Source organism: Passer domesticus, chromosome 2 (genome assembly GCF_036417665.1).
Source record: "Passer domesticus isolate bPasDom1 chromosome 2, bPasDom1.hap1, whole genome shotgun sequence".
Classification (NCBI taxonomy): domain Eukaryota; kingdom Metazoa; phylum Chordata; class Aves; order Passeriformes; family Passeridae; genus Passer; species Passer domesticus.
Genome location: NC_087475.1, coordinates 88618059 through 88630225, shown reverse-complemented (window position 1 = coordinate 88630225; position 12167 = coordinate 88618059). Strand labels below are relative to the sequence as shown.

The 12167-nt window shown below is 39.1% G+C and overlaps 1 protein-coding gene across 3 annotated transcripts in view; it reads left to right on the top strand.

Annotated features, from left to right (window-relative positions):
- PRMT8 (protein arginine methyltransferase 8) overlaps positions 1 to 12167 on the top strand; it is a 58149-nt gene that overhangs the window by 25423 nt on the left and 20559 nt on the right. For all 3 annotated transcript variants that reach the window (XM_064409913.1, XM_064409912.1, XM_064409914.1), the window contains exons 3-4: positions 6366 to 6551; positions 9722 to 9877. In XM_064409913.1, coding sequence (XP_064265983.1) covers positions 6366 to 6551; positions 9722 to 9877 — 342 coding nt within the window. The remainder of the gene's footprint in view (positions 1 to 6365; positions 6552 to 9721; positions 9878 to 12167) is intronic.

The following is a 12167-nucleotide window of genomic DNA, read 5'->3' as shown; positions in this document are numbered from 1 at the left end:
AAATATAACTATTTCTTAATAGCATAGAATAATTTGTGTGGAAAGGACCTCTGGAGGCCATCTAGTTCAGCACCCTGCTCGGATAAAAGATATCTTTAAAGGCAGGTAAGGAATATTCTCCAGCTGAGTTCTACAATCTACACTATTAGAGACCCAACAGACCATTAATTTCAATGCTTAAACTTTATTAGGGAGAAGAATTATTCCTGTATACCCAGGAATATTAGAAACTGGAAATTGCGTTGCTTATTTTGTGATCTGTCACTAAGAAAATTCTGGCTTTACCCAACAGACAGTCCCCATTAAAAATCTTGACAGTATGAAGTACCCTGGATCAGATCCATGAAGGTATGACAGCACCTATTTTGCATTTACATATCTAAATTTCTTTTTAGCTTCTGCACAATAAGTAACAACTTTGCAAAGGTTGTGATCTTTACATTCCTTTTTGCTACTTGGTGCTATTTCTGCTGTAGTCTAAGTATGCTGACCACACCTTTATCATACTGATGACCAGCTTGCATCTTTTCCTTTGACTTTTGGAGGATTTGGACATCTAAGGTATAATCTAGTTCCTTGTGCAACTGATCAGTCTCAGTTGTTCTGGACAGAGGCTTTATTCTAAAGCACCAGTGTTTTCACAATATTTTTTCTATCACCTTACTTAGGGGTATTATGTCGCAGCTGTAATATACTCTAAGCTATGTTTGTCTGTATAAAGGACAGTGAATTTCCTGCTGATAACAAATGGACAGGTTTGTCTGTGACAGGTTGATCTGGCATTCCAAACAATCCATGTAGAAAGTTCAGAGCAGTGCCTCACTTTGAAGTGGCTGAACAAGAGGAAGCCTCAAAGCAAGCAATTTTAAGAATCAGTCCTCTCTCCCAGTTTTCTTACAGAGTGTGTCTGACTAGTTTCAGTTTTAGCGTTTAGATAGATTTGCATTTGCATTGAACTCATGTGCAACTTAAAACCGACTGAGCCTGACTTTCATCGTGCAGAAAGTATATCTATATATAGCTGCTGAAGAATTGGCAATTTCATACTGATTTTTAGACAGTGTAAAGCTTCCACTAGGTAAATGTTCTTTACTGAACAGTTCTGAAATTAGTTCTGAAAGCATGTACCTAATACAGAGATATATATATATATATATATATATATATATATATATATATATATATATATATATAATTGTTCCCCAACAGCTACATCTGTCTGCAGTTGAATGCTGGAACTCTCTGATTTCTTGCCATTTTGCATTCCTTGTGTGCTTCCTTCCTTGTCCTCAGCATGGAAAGGTTTTCCCATGTGTAGAGGAGCTAAAAAAGCCTGGTTTCCTGGGCTCTTTATGCCCCCAGCTCTTAACTTAGTTCTGAGCAATGCCTGGTCTTCTTTGTACATCTTCATTACTGCTCATCCAGTCCGGAGGCTACACATTGCACATGTAACAACAGCCAGGTGGCTTAATAGACCTAGAGCAGGTAGAAAGCATGACATGAAATCTAGCTGCTTCAATTTCAGTGGATCATCAAATCACTTATCCTTCTACCTAATTTCTGGTTTTCAAGAAATGTATCAAAATATAATTGTATTTGATATTTCCACACTTCTGTCAAATCAGACTGGCTTGGACAAGCTGAGAAGTTATTAATGGGAGGCATAGGCAAGATACTCTAAGAGCTTCATTTCCTCAGAAAATCAGGTTAAAACTTCTCTGATAATGGATTAGATTCTTTGCCCTATTCAAAGATCACTTAAGATAAGCCTTGGACAAAAGCTTTAAAACAATACAAGATAAAGGAGGTTTTACCTTACATGATGACTGCCAAGAAGATTTTGTTGAAGCCTAAATTTTGGCAGGAGAATAGTAAATACCTCTTATATTTGGCTGTGCTTTTATATCTGCAGCAAGAAGAAGCTGTATTGTTGGAATCGCTATGGTGGTTGCATACCAGTTGATAATCTCTTGCACTCCAGAAGTCTTGATTATTAAATTCAGACCAATTAAAATGGTGTTAGGCACATTTTATTCTAGTAGTTCTGACATAGAAAGCTATCTGGCTCAAAAAATAAATAAAATCAACATTTAGATAAGATAAAACCTCTTGTTGAAAAGGAAGACGATGCTAAAATTGAATAAGTTAAAACTGTAATTCCAGTTTTAAGTTTTAATTAGTTTCTTAAGGAAAAGTTCAGCACTTCCCAGCAGAAGGCAGTTAACCACTTCAATGTCATAAAAATGCCATAAATAACTAAGAATTTGTCAAGAATGAAATACTGCAGCTTGAGCAGCAGTTTTGCAAGGATTGGAATTTTAACCTCCAGCCTGATGTCTCCATAGTAATATCAAGAAAGGAGAATTGAAACTCAAGTTTATTTTTACTCTACACACCACAGCTTTTGTCACAAACCTCCTAGAAAACGAATTGTGCATATTTCACCATCTTGTCTCTCTGTAGACAGATGAATATATCTAAAAGGCTCAAATTTTCAAAAATAGCTCATGATTTTGAATACCCAGTTCTCTTTTGTATTTTGGGAATTGTACACCCCAACAGCCTTGTTGGTCTGTGTTGGATTAGGTCCAGTTTTCAAAGAACTTCAACAGTATCCATTAATGCACATAGGCAACTCTATATGTCTCAAAGTCACACAGTGTCACTGAGGCGCCTCTATATGTTTCAGAAGCCTACATCAGGATGTTGAGTTGTGGGATTCTGAGAAAGAATGAGGTTTACGAATCTTGTCTTTTGTGGGAATTCAAAGCTTTTAAGGAAACCAGTAATGTGCTAGTATAGTTGATCACCTGCAGTGTACCAACCCTGGCCACAAAGAAACAGGAAATAAAGTTTATTTGATTTTTAAAAGTAGGAAAGTATTTCCCTATTTTAATTTGGTTTAAATGTTGAAATGGTACACAAAGGTAGGATTTCAGTCACAAAGCAGTGATAGACTGCTTCTCAGATCCTTCATACCCCCCACCTCCACCTTCAGTACCACACGGGAGATGCAAAAATAGAGGGCTGCATGTTCAGCACAGTGAAGAATGAATTCTGAAGCAGCTGCTTCCATTCTTTCAGACTTCATCTGCATTAGCAGCAAGCCAGTGCTCTGGAATTGTGTGCAGCTGGCCAGAATCCATACATGGGTTCTGCAGAGAGAGTTTTTTTGATTCTTTACACTGATGTGAGGTTTGCCCCCGGCCCAGATGCTTTGCCTTTTCAGGTGTTATTCAAAAGATGAGTTGTTCCTCATGTAGGCTGTATATGTATGCTAAGCTTGCAAATCATATCAAGGGTTCTTTTCAGTTCTGGAAAGAATATAGGAAGTTGTCTTTTCTTGTTAGATGTTGTCTTAAAAGCATGTTTTCTCCTTAAGTAATTATACCAGATCTCTAAAAACACAGTTGTTTCTAGTTTACAACTCAGAGCTGTACACCAGAAGACTTTATTGTTTCTGATACAAATAATAGCTTTCATTGCAATTCTTTATTCTGTAGCTGTCCACTGTGTTTTCCCCAAATATTTGTTGTCATAGGGCATAAGTCACTCTCAAGTGAAATTTTTCATAGAATCTATGCCAACTTATTGGCAAAGTGATTTCCTGAGTCCCACTTATAAAATTATTCTTATAATTGTGGCATTGTTTTGGAATTCCAGAATTACAGAATACACAGAAATTTCAGCAGGAGGTATTACAGATGCTGCAAAATGTACACCATTTGAATCTGGAAGGTCTGCCTTGTGTTAGTATGCCTAAAACAGAAATGAGGCAGCTGGTTTAAGATCCCTGTGACAGAGTGCTGCTGGCTGAGAAGATCACCACCCCTATGCAGTTTTCTAGTGCCCCTGCTGCATAAGGCTGTGGTACCCACAACACAGGATGGACCTATTGGCATTCAGAGCCGAATGTTGTCAAACAACAACTATCAACACATTTTTCCGCAGGCTGCTTGGCTAAGAAGTCTTGAGGTAGTTTGGAAAAATCTGAGAAGTACTGCAAGTCAAAAGCAAAATACTGCCTCAGCAGCTTAATAAAAGGTTATCTTGCCACCCCTTGGCTATAGCAGAATTCAGTTGCAGAATAGGAAACAGTGATGTTGATTCTTTTACAGGAAAGAAATTCCTTCAAACAACTTTGGTAGCCTAAGTTGTTAGGTTTAATTTCATTCAGTATCTTTAGTCAGAATAACCTTGTTCTCATAATCCTGCCTAGACCCTTCCATGCAGCCAGGAGCAGAATTGATACTGCCTGAGATCCAGACAGGAGATTTGCCTTCTTTTCCTGTAGCAAATGCTCTCTGTTGTACAGCAAACCACATTTAAATTTGCAGTTTGACAGCAACAGAAATGCTAGAAGCCCCCTGGTTTCCTTTACAAAAACTGATACAACTTCTCTCCATTACATATCTTTTGAGCAATTGCTGTGACGCACTGTCCTGTATCCGGAGACATTCTTACCTAAGACAGGAACAGAATTCAGTGACTGTTTTATTTTGTAATTTATATAAACTTATGTATTTTGATTGTAAAATGATGCAGAGGATAAGATTTAGGAGGAAAGTGTAGGACCTTGCAGATTTCATATTATAATAAAACAGAATTGCAAACACCTACAGTTTAAGTCTTTGTAATCCAGCAGACAAATTCAGAAAGAACTGCAAAGAAAGGTAACTGCAAAAATTACATAGGGTGTGTGCCAATGGAGAAAAAAGTTGAGATATAACCTCAAGTATGTAATTGAAAGTAGCAGGATTATATTTGAAACAGTTGAATATGAAGAGAAACACTTTGACACAGTAAGTTATCAGTGTTACTACTTGCAATGAACAGGCAATGAAGTGATGTCTTAAGAGAAATTGCTTGATTGCAGATGGACATTTTTTAAACTAGACCAAACAGAAATAGAAACACCAGTTGGGAGCAAGTGTATTCTGTGTGGGAGGTGAACTAGGTGAGGTGAATAGGGTGAGGTGATAAAGTAAAAAATGTAAGAAATAGAAAAGACTTATAAATAAAGCACTTCTGTATCTTTGGGGATGAAAAGTGTTACAGGAACATAAACCAATGGTATTTACTTTTTTAACAGTTGGACCAAATAAGCCATCAAATGATGACACATACAAATCTACAAAATGTGGGGGCTTTTTTCTTCTTCCTCTTTTTTTTTTTTTTAATTGTAGCAAACTGAACTATGTTAATTGATGTTATTCAGAGACAGTACAGGGAATTGACACCTCACAATACCAAGCTATAGAAGGCAGCATGAACTTCGTGAAAATAGAGAGGAGAGGCTCAGGCAACTCTGGTCCCCACTGGGAAACTACTGAGTCATAAAAAACCCCAAAAGTACAAAAGGATATGATATATTTTAAGTAGGATTGACCTTAATATATGAAGTTATTGACCTATAATTTGCAGGTGACTTAGTGCATAGGTGAAGCTGTAGGATATTGCTCAGTTTTTCTCAGGTTTCAGCATTTTGCTTCATATTAAGGATTCAGAATGTAGATACACACATGGGCCAGACCAGGGTCTGGTTTACCTCATATTTGAAAAACATTCTGTCTTCTGTCTTATGTGCTACAGGTATCAAATGTGAACCAAGGGGGTGTGAGAATTCTGTGTCTATCAGAATGCTGGTGTTGGAGATGCAGTACTCAATAAAAAAATTAGTGCTGGGGGCCATGGTGTGTTGGAAGCACATAACTCCTGCATCTCCCAACAGGAAACTGCATTAAGACACCACACATGTCACACATCTCCCAGTAGTGCTTCCTGGACATGCTGAAAGACTTTTAGATAGCATCAGGGACTTTCAGATATTGTGAGCCTTCTCAGACCTAGCTCATCAATATAGGCAGGTACCTTACCTGATAATTAAGAATCAGTTGTGAATCCTACCCTTCTTGACAATACTGTGTCTGGAATCCGTTTTTTATGAGCTCTTCTTTGCAGGGGAACTATGTACTTATTGCAACCTGCCTCTCCCCAGGCTGTGGCAGTTTGACAGAATAGGATTTAATAGAGAAAAAGTAGCACTTTACTGCTTTGTGTCAATGTTTGCAGTAACCTACATCAGCCAACACCAGTAATTTACCATTACTCTGCACTAATTTAAGTACCTGCAGAGAAACATCAAGAAAAAATCTATTAAGGAAATTTTGCAGGACATCAAATACGTTAAAGATCCAGGAACAGAAGGAGGCCTAAATTTCACTTATGATACACCAGGTGTCTTTGGACTTGTTATCTACTAGATAGTTACAATAATAGCACTAACAATAATATCACTACACTAGACATAGAGAGAAATCTTTTATTTTAATGATGCCTCTTAACAATATTCCATGTTCTGCTAGGTTTGCACCATTCCATCCCAGCCTCCTCAGCCTACTGTTGTTCCAAAGCCAGTTCAGTCTGTCATCCATGTTCCACTGCAACCCAGCTGTCCAGGCCGAGGCAAGATGGCAAAACTCATCAATCCAGAAGAGATGACATCCAGGGATTATTACTTTGATTCCTATGCTCACTTTGGAATTCATGAGGTAACCTTTATTTTTGTTTCAGCAATTGTTAAATAACTAACAATATAATAATAATTCTCATTATTTCTTTTATTTTTTACTTGCTTATCTGTATCCCACTTGCTCATGATTATATTCCTCTGCCTTTCCTCAGACAATTGTGTAGTCTGGTTAAGTGCCAAAGATATCACCCACTTCCCTAGAGACATGCACTCAAAACCTCTGTCCCAATTAGATTTTATTGTAGCTGTCCGTGCAGTGGTGAATTTCACAAGTGCATCAATGCAGTGTATTTATGAGGGCTGCAAACCAGCCCAGCCACAACCAATGGCACTCCCTTACTGCTAAGTTGAGATTTTGTTCTCTTGAGTGTTTGAGCACAGACAGCAGCAGAACAGCTGCTCAGCTGACATGAGGAGCCAAACAGTTTCCTGACTCCTGGCATGTTACTTGAATGCACAGGTTGCATTGATGGGAATATTAATCCCAATTGTCTCCATTAAATACACTCCTAGAAAGAATTTTAAATACTTGATGGACAATTTACTATCAAAATGTTGACTGTAGATGAGTTCTAAAGAAGTCATTGATACCTTGCCCTGCTGATAATTTTTGTGACACAAGAGGATGAGATCTTTAGGAGCAGGATACAAAAAAGAAATGTGAAGTGACTCAGTGCACTCCTCACAATCAGCATAACAAACAATATCTATTTCCATTACTCTAGTAATTGGTTGTGGGGTGTAAACATAAAAGATTTCTATCTGTCAATAACATCTTGCCATTGTAGCATTCAGAAATTCAGTCCAAGAATGGAAGATAATAGAAAAACAATTGAGTGGGAAGGAGACCTAGGAGAAATTTTGAAGACACATCAGAGACCTTAAATCAAATGGAGCTCCTGATGGAAGGATACAGCCATGTAGGTCTCAGGGAGTGCAGAGAGCTTCTTGCTGAGGCTGGGAAGTTTCGTCCTTGCCTGCAGAAGGTGTGCGCTGTAAAGGATCTGTGTCTACAAGTAAAGGAACTGCTAGAGGAGGCTGGCAAATTTTGAAACATCAGGGGCATTAGGAAGAGACTGACTGGATCTTCTCTGAGTGCATGAAGGTACAAAGCCTAAAACCCCAACTGTAGTGAAAGGAGAGGCAGTGAGAGTCTGTACTTACAGGTGTGGAAGTGGGGAAGGCTGGAAACTTGTGCCTTCTGGAAACAGGAGGGAGGCTCTTGATCCACCTGCAGATCTCTGGCTACAGAATAGGGTCAGTGTCTTCATTGTAGCTGAGGGACAGAAAGTTCTGTCCAAGAAACCTCCAGAATGAGACGGCTCTGAGCCAGGCAGAGGCACTGGGAGCAAGTGACAAGTGATAGCTGCTGAAGGCCCTCACCTGCAGGCCCCCATCTGCTGACAAGACCTTCTGCCAAGGCATTTGGATCTGGGACATTGTGGAGAGGCTGCTGGCATTTGTCCATCCCTTAGACCAGCCCTCAGAGCCTGCTGCTGTTCTACATGAGCACCAGTGAGACCTGGAGCATATCAAGTGTCACTGGGCAATTCTCAGGATGATCACCAACAGCAAGGTGTGCCAGGCAGATTTTTGCCTCAATTTCAAAAGTGCAAACAATGACTTGAGGAGAAGTGTTGCCGTGGGTCTACAGTTGCTTGTGCAGCTGGTGTCAATGAAAAGTTTTTGGTTTTTATATCTATGGGACCCTCTTTGAGGATTGAGGTCTGTTAGGAAGAGGCGGAATCCACCTGAAAAAACAGGCTAAAAGGCATCAGTATTGACAGCTGGGGAGATACCACTAGTGACTGGCCTCCAGATGGACTTTGTGCTGCTCATTACAACATTTTTGGAGCAGAAGTTCAGTCAGTTCTCAGCCCGCTGCACTGACAATTTATGCAGTCCATAGTTCATGCATTTTGCAATGAGGATGTTGTGGGAAAAAATCTTGAAAATGTTGCAAAAAATCAAGATAAAAACCATTCTTTTCCTTATTCCTCTTCCTTCATCCGCAAAGCCCATTACTCCACCATAGAAAGATACCAAGTGCTCAGTCATCTCCAAATCCATGCTGAACACTCCCTGTCACCTTCTTGTTCTTAACATGTGTGGAAATAGTTTCCATGAGTTTGTGCTCACACCCTTCCAGTGGTGATGGATTGACACCAAACCATGCTTTATGACAAAAGTAGCCTTTTGTTCATCTGCAGTTACTGAGCACACATAGTGTCCTGCCAAGACAGGTAAGTAAGCAGCTGATATGTGTTACAATCCAGTTCATGACTGCCTCAGACTGATGGGCAGTGGATGGATCCTTTTCATCCTGAAATTGAAAAACTCATTTGTCTACTTGTTCAAACTATTAAATTAGGCAATACTATAAACAAACCTTCTGCCTTCTAGACATAACAGAAGCATTTTCAGAAAACTAAAGTCTGTGTTGAATGGTCTACACTTCTCTTAAAAATGGCACCTGGGTCTTGAGCTGGGTCCTCTTTCTTGATGTAGTTTGACTGATGGATGTACAAGGAAAGCAAGGTATCGATGGAATTAAATGCATGTACAACTGCTATCGGTGCTTCAAAACTCAGCACCTATCAATGACATCTCAGACTAGTGAGATGGTATTCTAGGTGATTCATTAATATCTTCTGGAAATTGATCAGATAAATGAGTGGAAAGAGCAGTGAGGGAGGACCTTACAATACAGAATTTATAAGCTCTTCTATGGGCTTCTGCCTCACATGGGCAAGGCTGTCAAGCCTTCTGTTGTATAATGTCTTCTGGAACTATTTCTTTTCTGTTCAAAGAGGAACCTCAGAAGGTCCCTCCACTGAGGCTCTGGGTTGTGCATGATTTAGGAGGAAAGGAATGTTTGGATTTCTATACGATTTCTGTCTATTCCCAAAGCAGTGCTGTGGTTAGATTACATTCTGTTTGTTGATTGTAACAGTGAAGTAATAGAAGAATAAAATCATACAAGGGACATCATGCTGCTTCTTAATAATTCAGCTGTAAGTAGCTGGCATTTTACAGTTGCTTTGATGTGTGGACCCCAAAGTACTTGAGAAACCCTTCATGTTGTGTGTTAATAATGCTTAAATGACAGCAAAGGAATGCATTCAGCAGCAGTGTGGAAGGCATTTAAGCATTTCAAATAGTGACACAATCCTTTTATTTTCATCACAGGAAATGTTAAAAGATGAAGTACGCACATTAACCTATAGAAACTCAATGTATCACAATAAACATGTTTTTAAAGATAAGATTGTCCTCGATGTTGGAAGTGGCACGGGAATCCTCTCTATGTTTGCTGCAAAGGCAGGAGCCAAGAAGGTATATGGGGTAAGAAGACTTTCTCTCACATTCTGAATTTGTTTGTGCATTTTGCCTGATAATTTGGCTTCGTGATTTACCTTTTCTTACTTGTCTTGGTTTGAATTCTACTCTCCAAGCTCATCTATGGCTTGGTTTATAATGACTTCAGTGCAGTTCTGTTGTATTCTATGACCTGCAGTACTGCACCTTTTCCAAAGGGAGATGTAAATATCTTTTCATATGTGGAACCTTTGGTGTTCTGGTACATATTCACATTTCTTCTTGGCTGAAAAAAAATGTAAAGAGACTCACTCCTACTCAGAGGGGTTAACAGAACTATCTTGCTTTTTAAATTTTCAGGGTCTGCAACTTTGTAGTCTTGGAAACACATTTCTTTAATACACTTTTCCCTGCATATTACAACTCAGCAAATTGTGCAGGAAAGCATGTGCATGTTTTCTGTGCCAACAATAACACTTTTCAGAGGCAGAAGGAAATTATTACCTTAAATACTTTGAACCTTAGGAGCATGAATGTGCTGTTCTCTGCAGAGAAGTCATTATGGAGAGCATAGATTTGCTTACTAAGTATATTCACACTTATTTGTACTGACTCTAAAATGCCAGATGCAGTTTCTTTTTGCTTTGGACTTCTGTTTGCCCTGAAGACACAATGCAACATAGAAAAGGGGAAATAGATCCTATTTCTCAGTGTACAACGACAAAACTGTTTACTAAAACTTAATTGGGTACATCTGTGCATTTGTGGACACTGATGTCACTAAGCACCCAAACAGTGTGTCTTTATTACTTTATTATGAAATGCCATTTCAATTCTCAGGCTTATATTTTCAAAATCCAGTGTAACGTCAGAGTATCTCATTTGAATATCAGACTGGAGTGTGAAACTATAGATAGCTGAAATCAAAAGGTGCTGGAAAAAGTTTTGGAGTTTAAGCCAAATATAGGCAGCTGGAAGGTATATTCTTGTAAACAAAGTATTACTTATTAATATGATTTATTACCTCAAAGCTTTAATAAGGATTAACCAGCAGCCTTCTGTGATGCAGAAATGCAGGTCTCATGGAAAGATGTTGCAGTGCTCTAGACGTATAAGCATATACAAAATGATGGTGATGTGCTCCCACCTTCCCATCTCTCAGATCCCTGGCCATATGGTCTTCCTCCCTCCCTTGTGCTGGCACTGGTGCTGATCTGATTCTACAGTGATCCAGCTCACTGGCAGAAAATTCACCAAGTAAAAGAAAAGTAAACACTTTTCCATGTTTATTGTTGTTGTGAGGGTTTTTTGTGTTTGGGTTTTGGGGTTTTTTTTCCATTTAGAGCTCAGGCTTTACCTCAGGACTTTATAAAGCTGAGTGGCACACCAGTGCCAGATCACCGATGGACTGTTCATCACTGAAGCTGGTGGGTGTGCTATCCATGGAACTTAGCTCTTAGAGGAACTCCCTTAGGTGTGAAACTCTTCTGCTACAGCCAAAGAATTTCAACTTTCTTGTCAGATGAACTGTCTGAGTGGATTTGTGTTGGACAAGCAGCCATTTCAGACCTAGCAGTGGCAATCTTACTGTCAAATTGAGACTTTATGGTCATATTTGCAATTGGAAACTGTGAGTGTTCCATTTAAAAAGCAAAAATTTGCCAGGAGTTATTACATAGAGCTGCCATGTTCCAGTTTCTTTACAGTTAAATGTGATTTTTCAAATAGCATGATGTGGGAACTGTTGACAAATGCAGAGTGTTGGTTTTTTGATTACAGAAATCACTCTCCTCTTACTCACACTTTCTCTCTTTGGGTTCAAATTCATCCACTACTCTGTCTGGTTCTTCTTATCCCTTCTTACCCACTGTTGGTACTTATTCCTTGTCCCTACCTAAGCCAATAACTAGAATTATCTCTGGGTCTTCAAGAGATGTAAATCATAGAATCATTAACTTAAAGCTGTATCAAGTTGGCCAAGGACATGTCCAGTCCAATTTGGAAAATCTGCAAGTATAGAGAGACTTTAAATACTCTCTCAGCACCTATTCCAAGCCTACAATCAGCAGGAATTTCCCTTGCCACAGCTCATGATTACTGACTTTTGTCTTGTCCCTGTGTATTTCAGAAAAGAGTTTGACTTTAATTTCTTTGCAAATCCTTTTGGAATACTTTTAGATTGCTATTGGACTGGGGAGGATGTCTTCTACACCTGAACAGAACCAGCCCCCACATTTTCTCTTCTTTCTTCACCTGCTCTGAGCCCTAACCCTGGGGGGAGGGTACCAGTGTGCTGTGCACTGATGTTCATCTGACG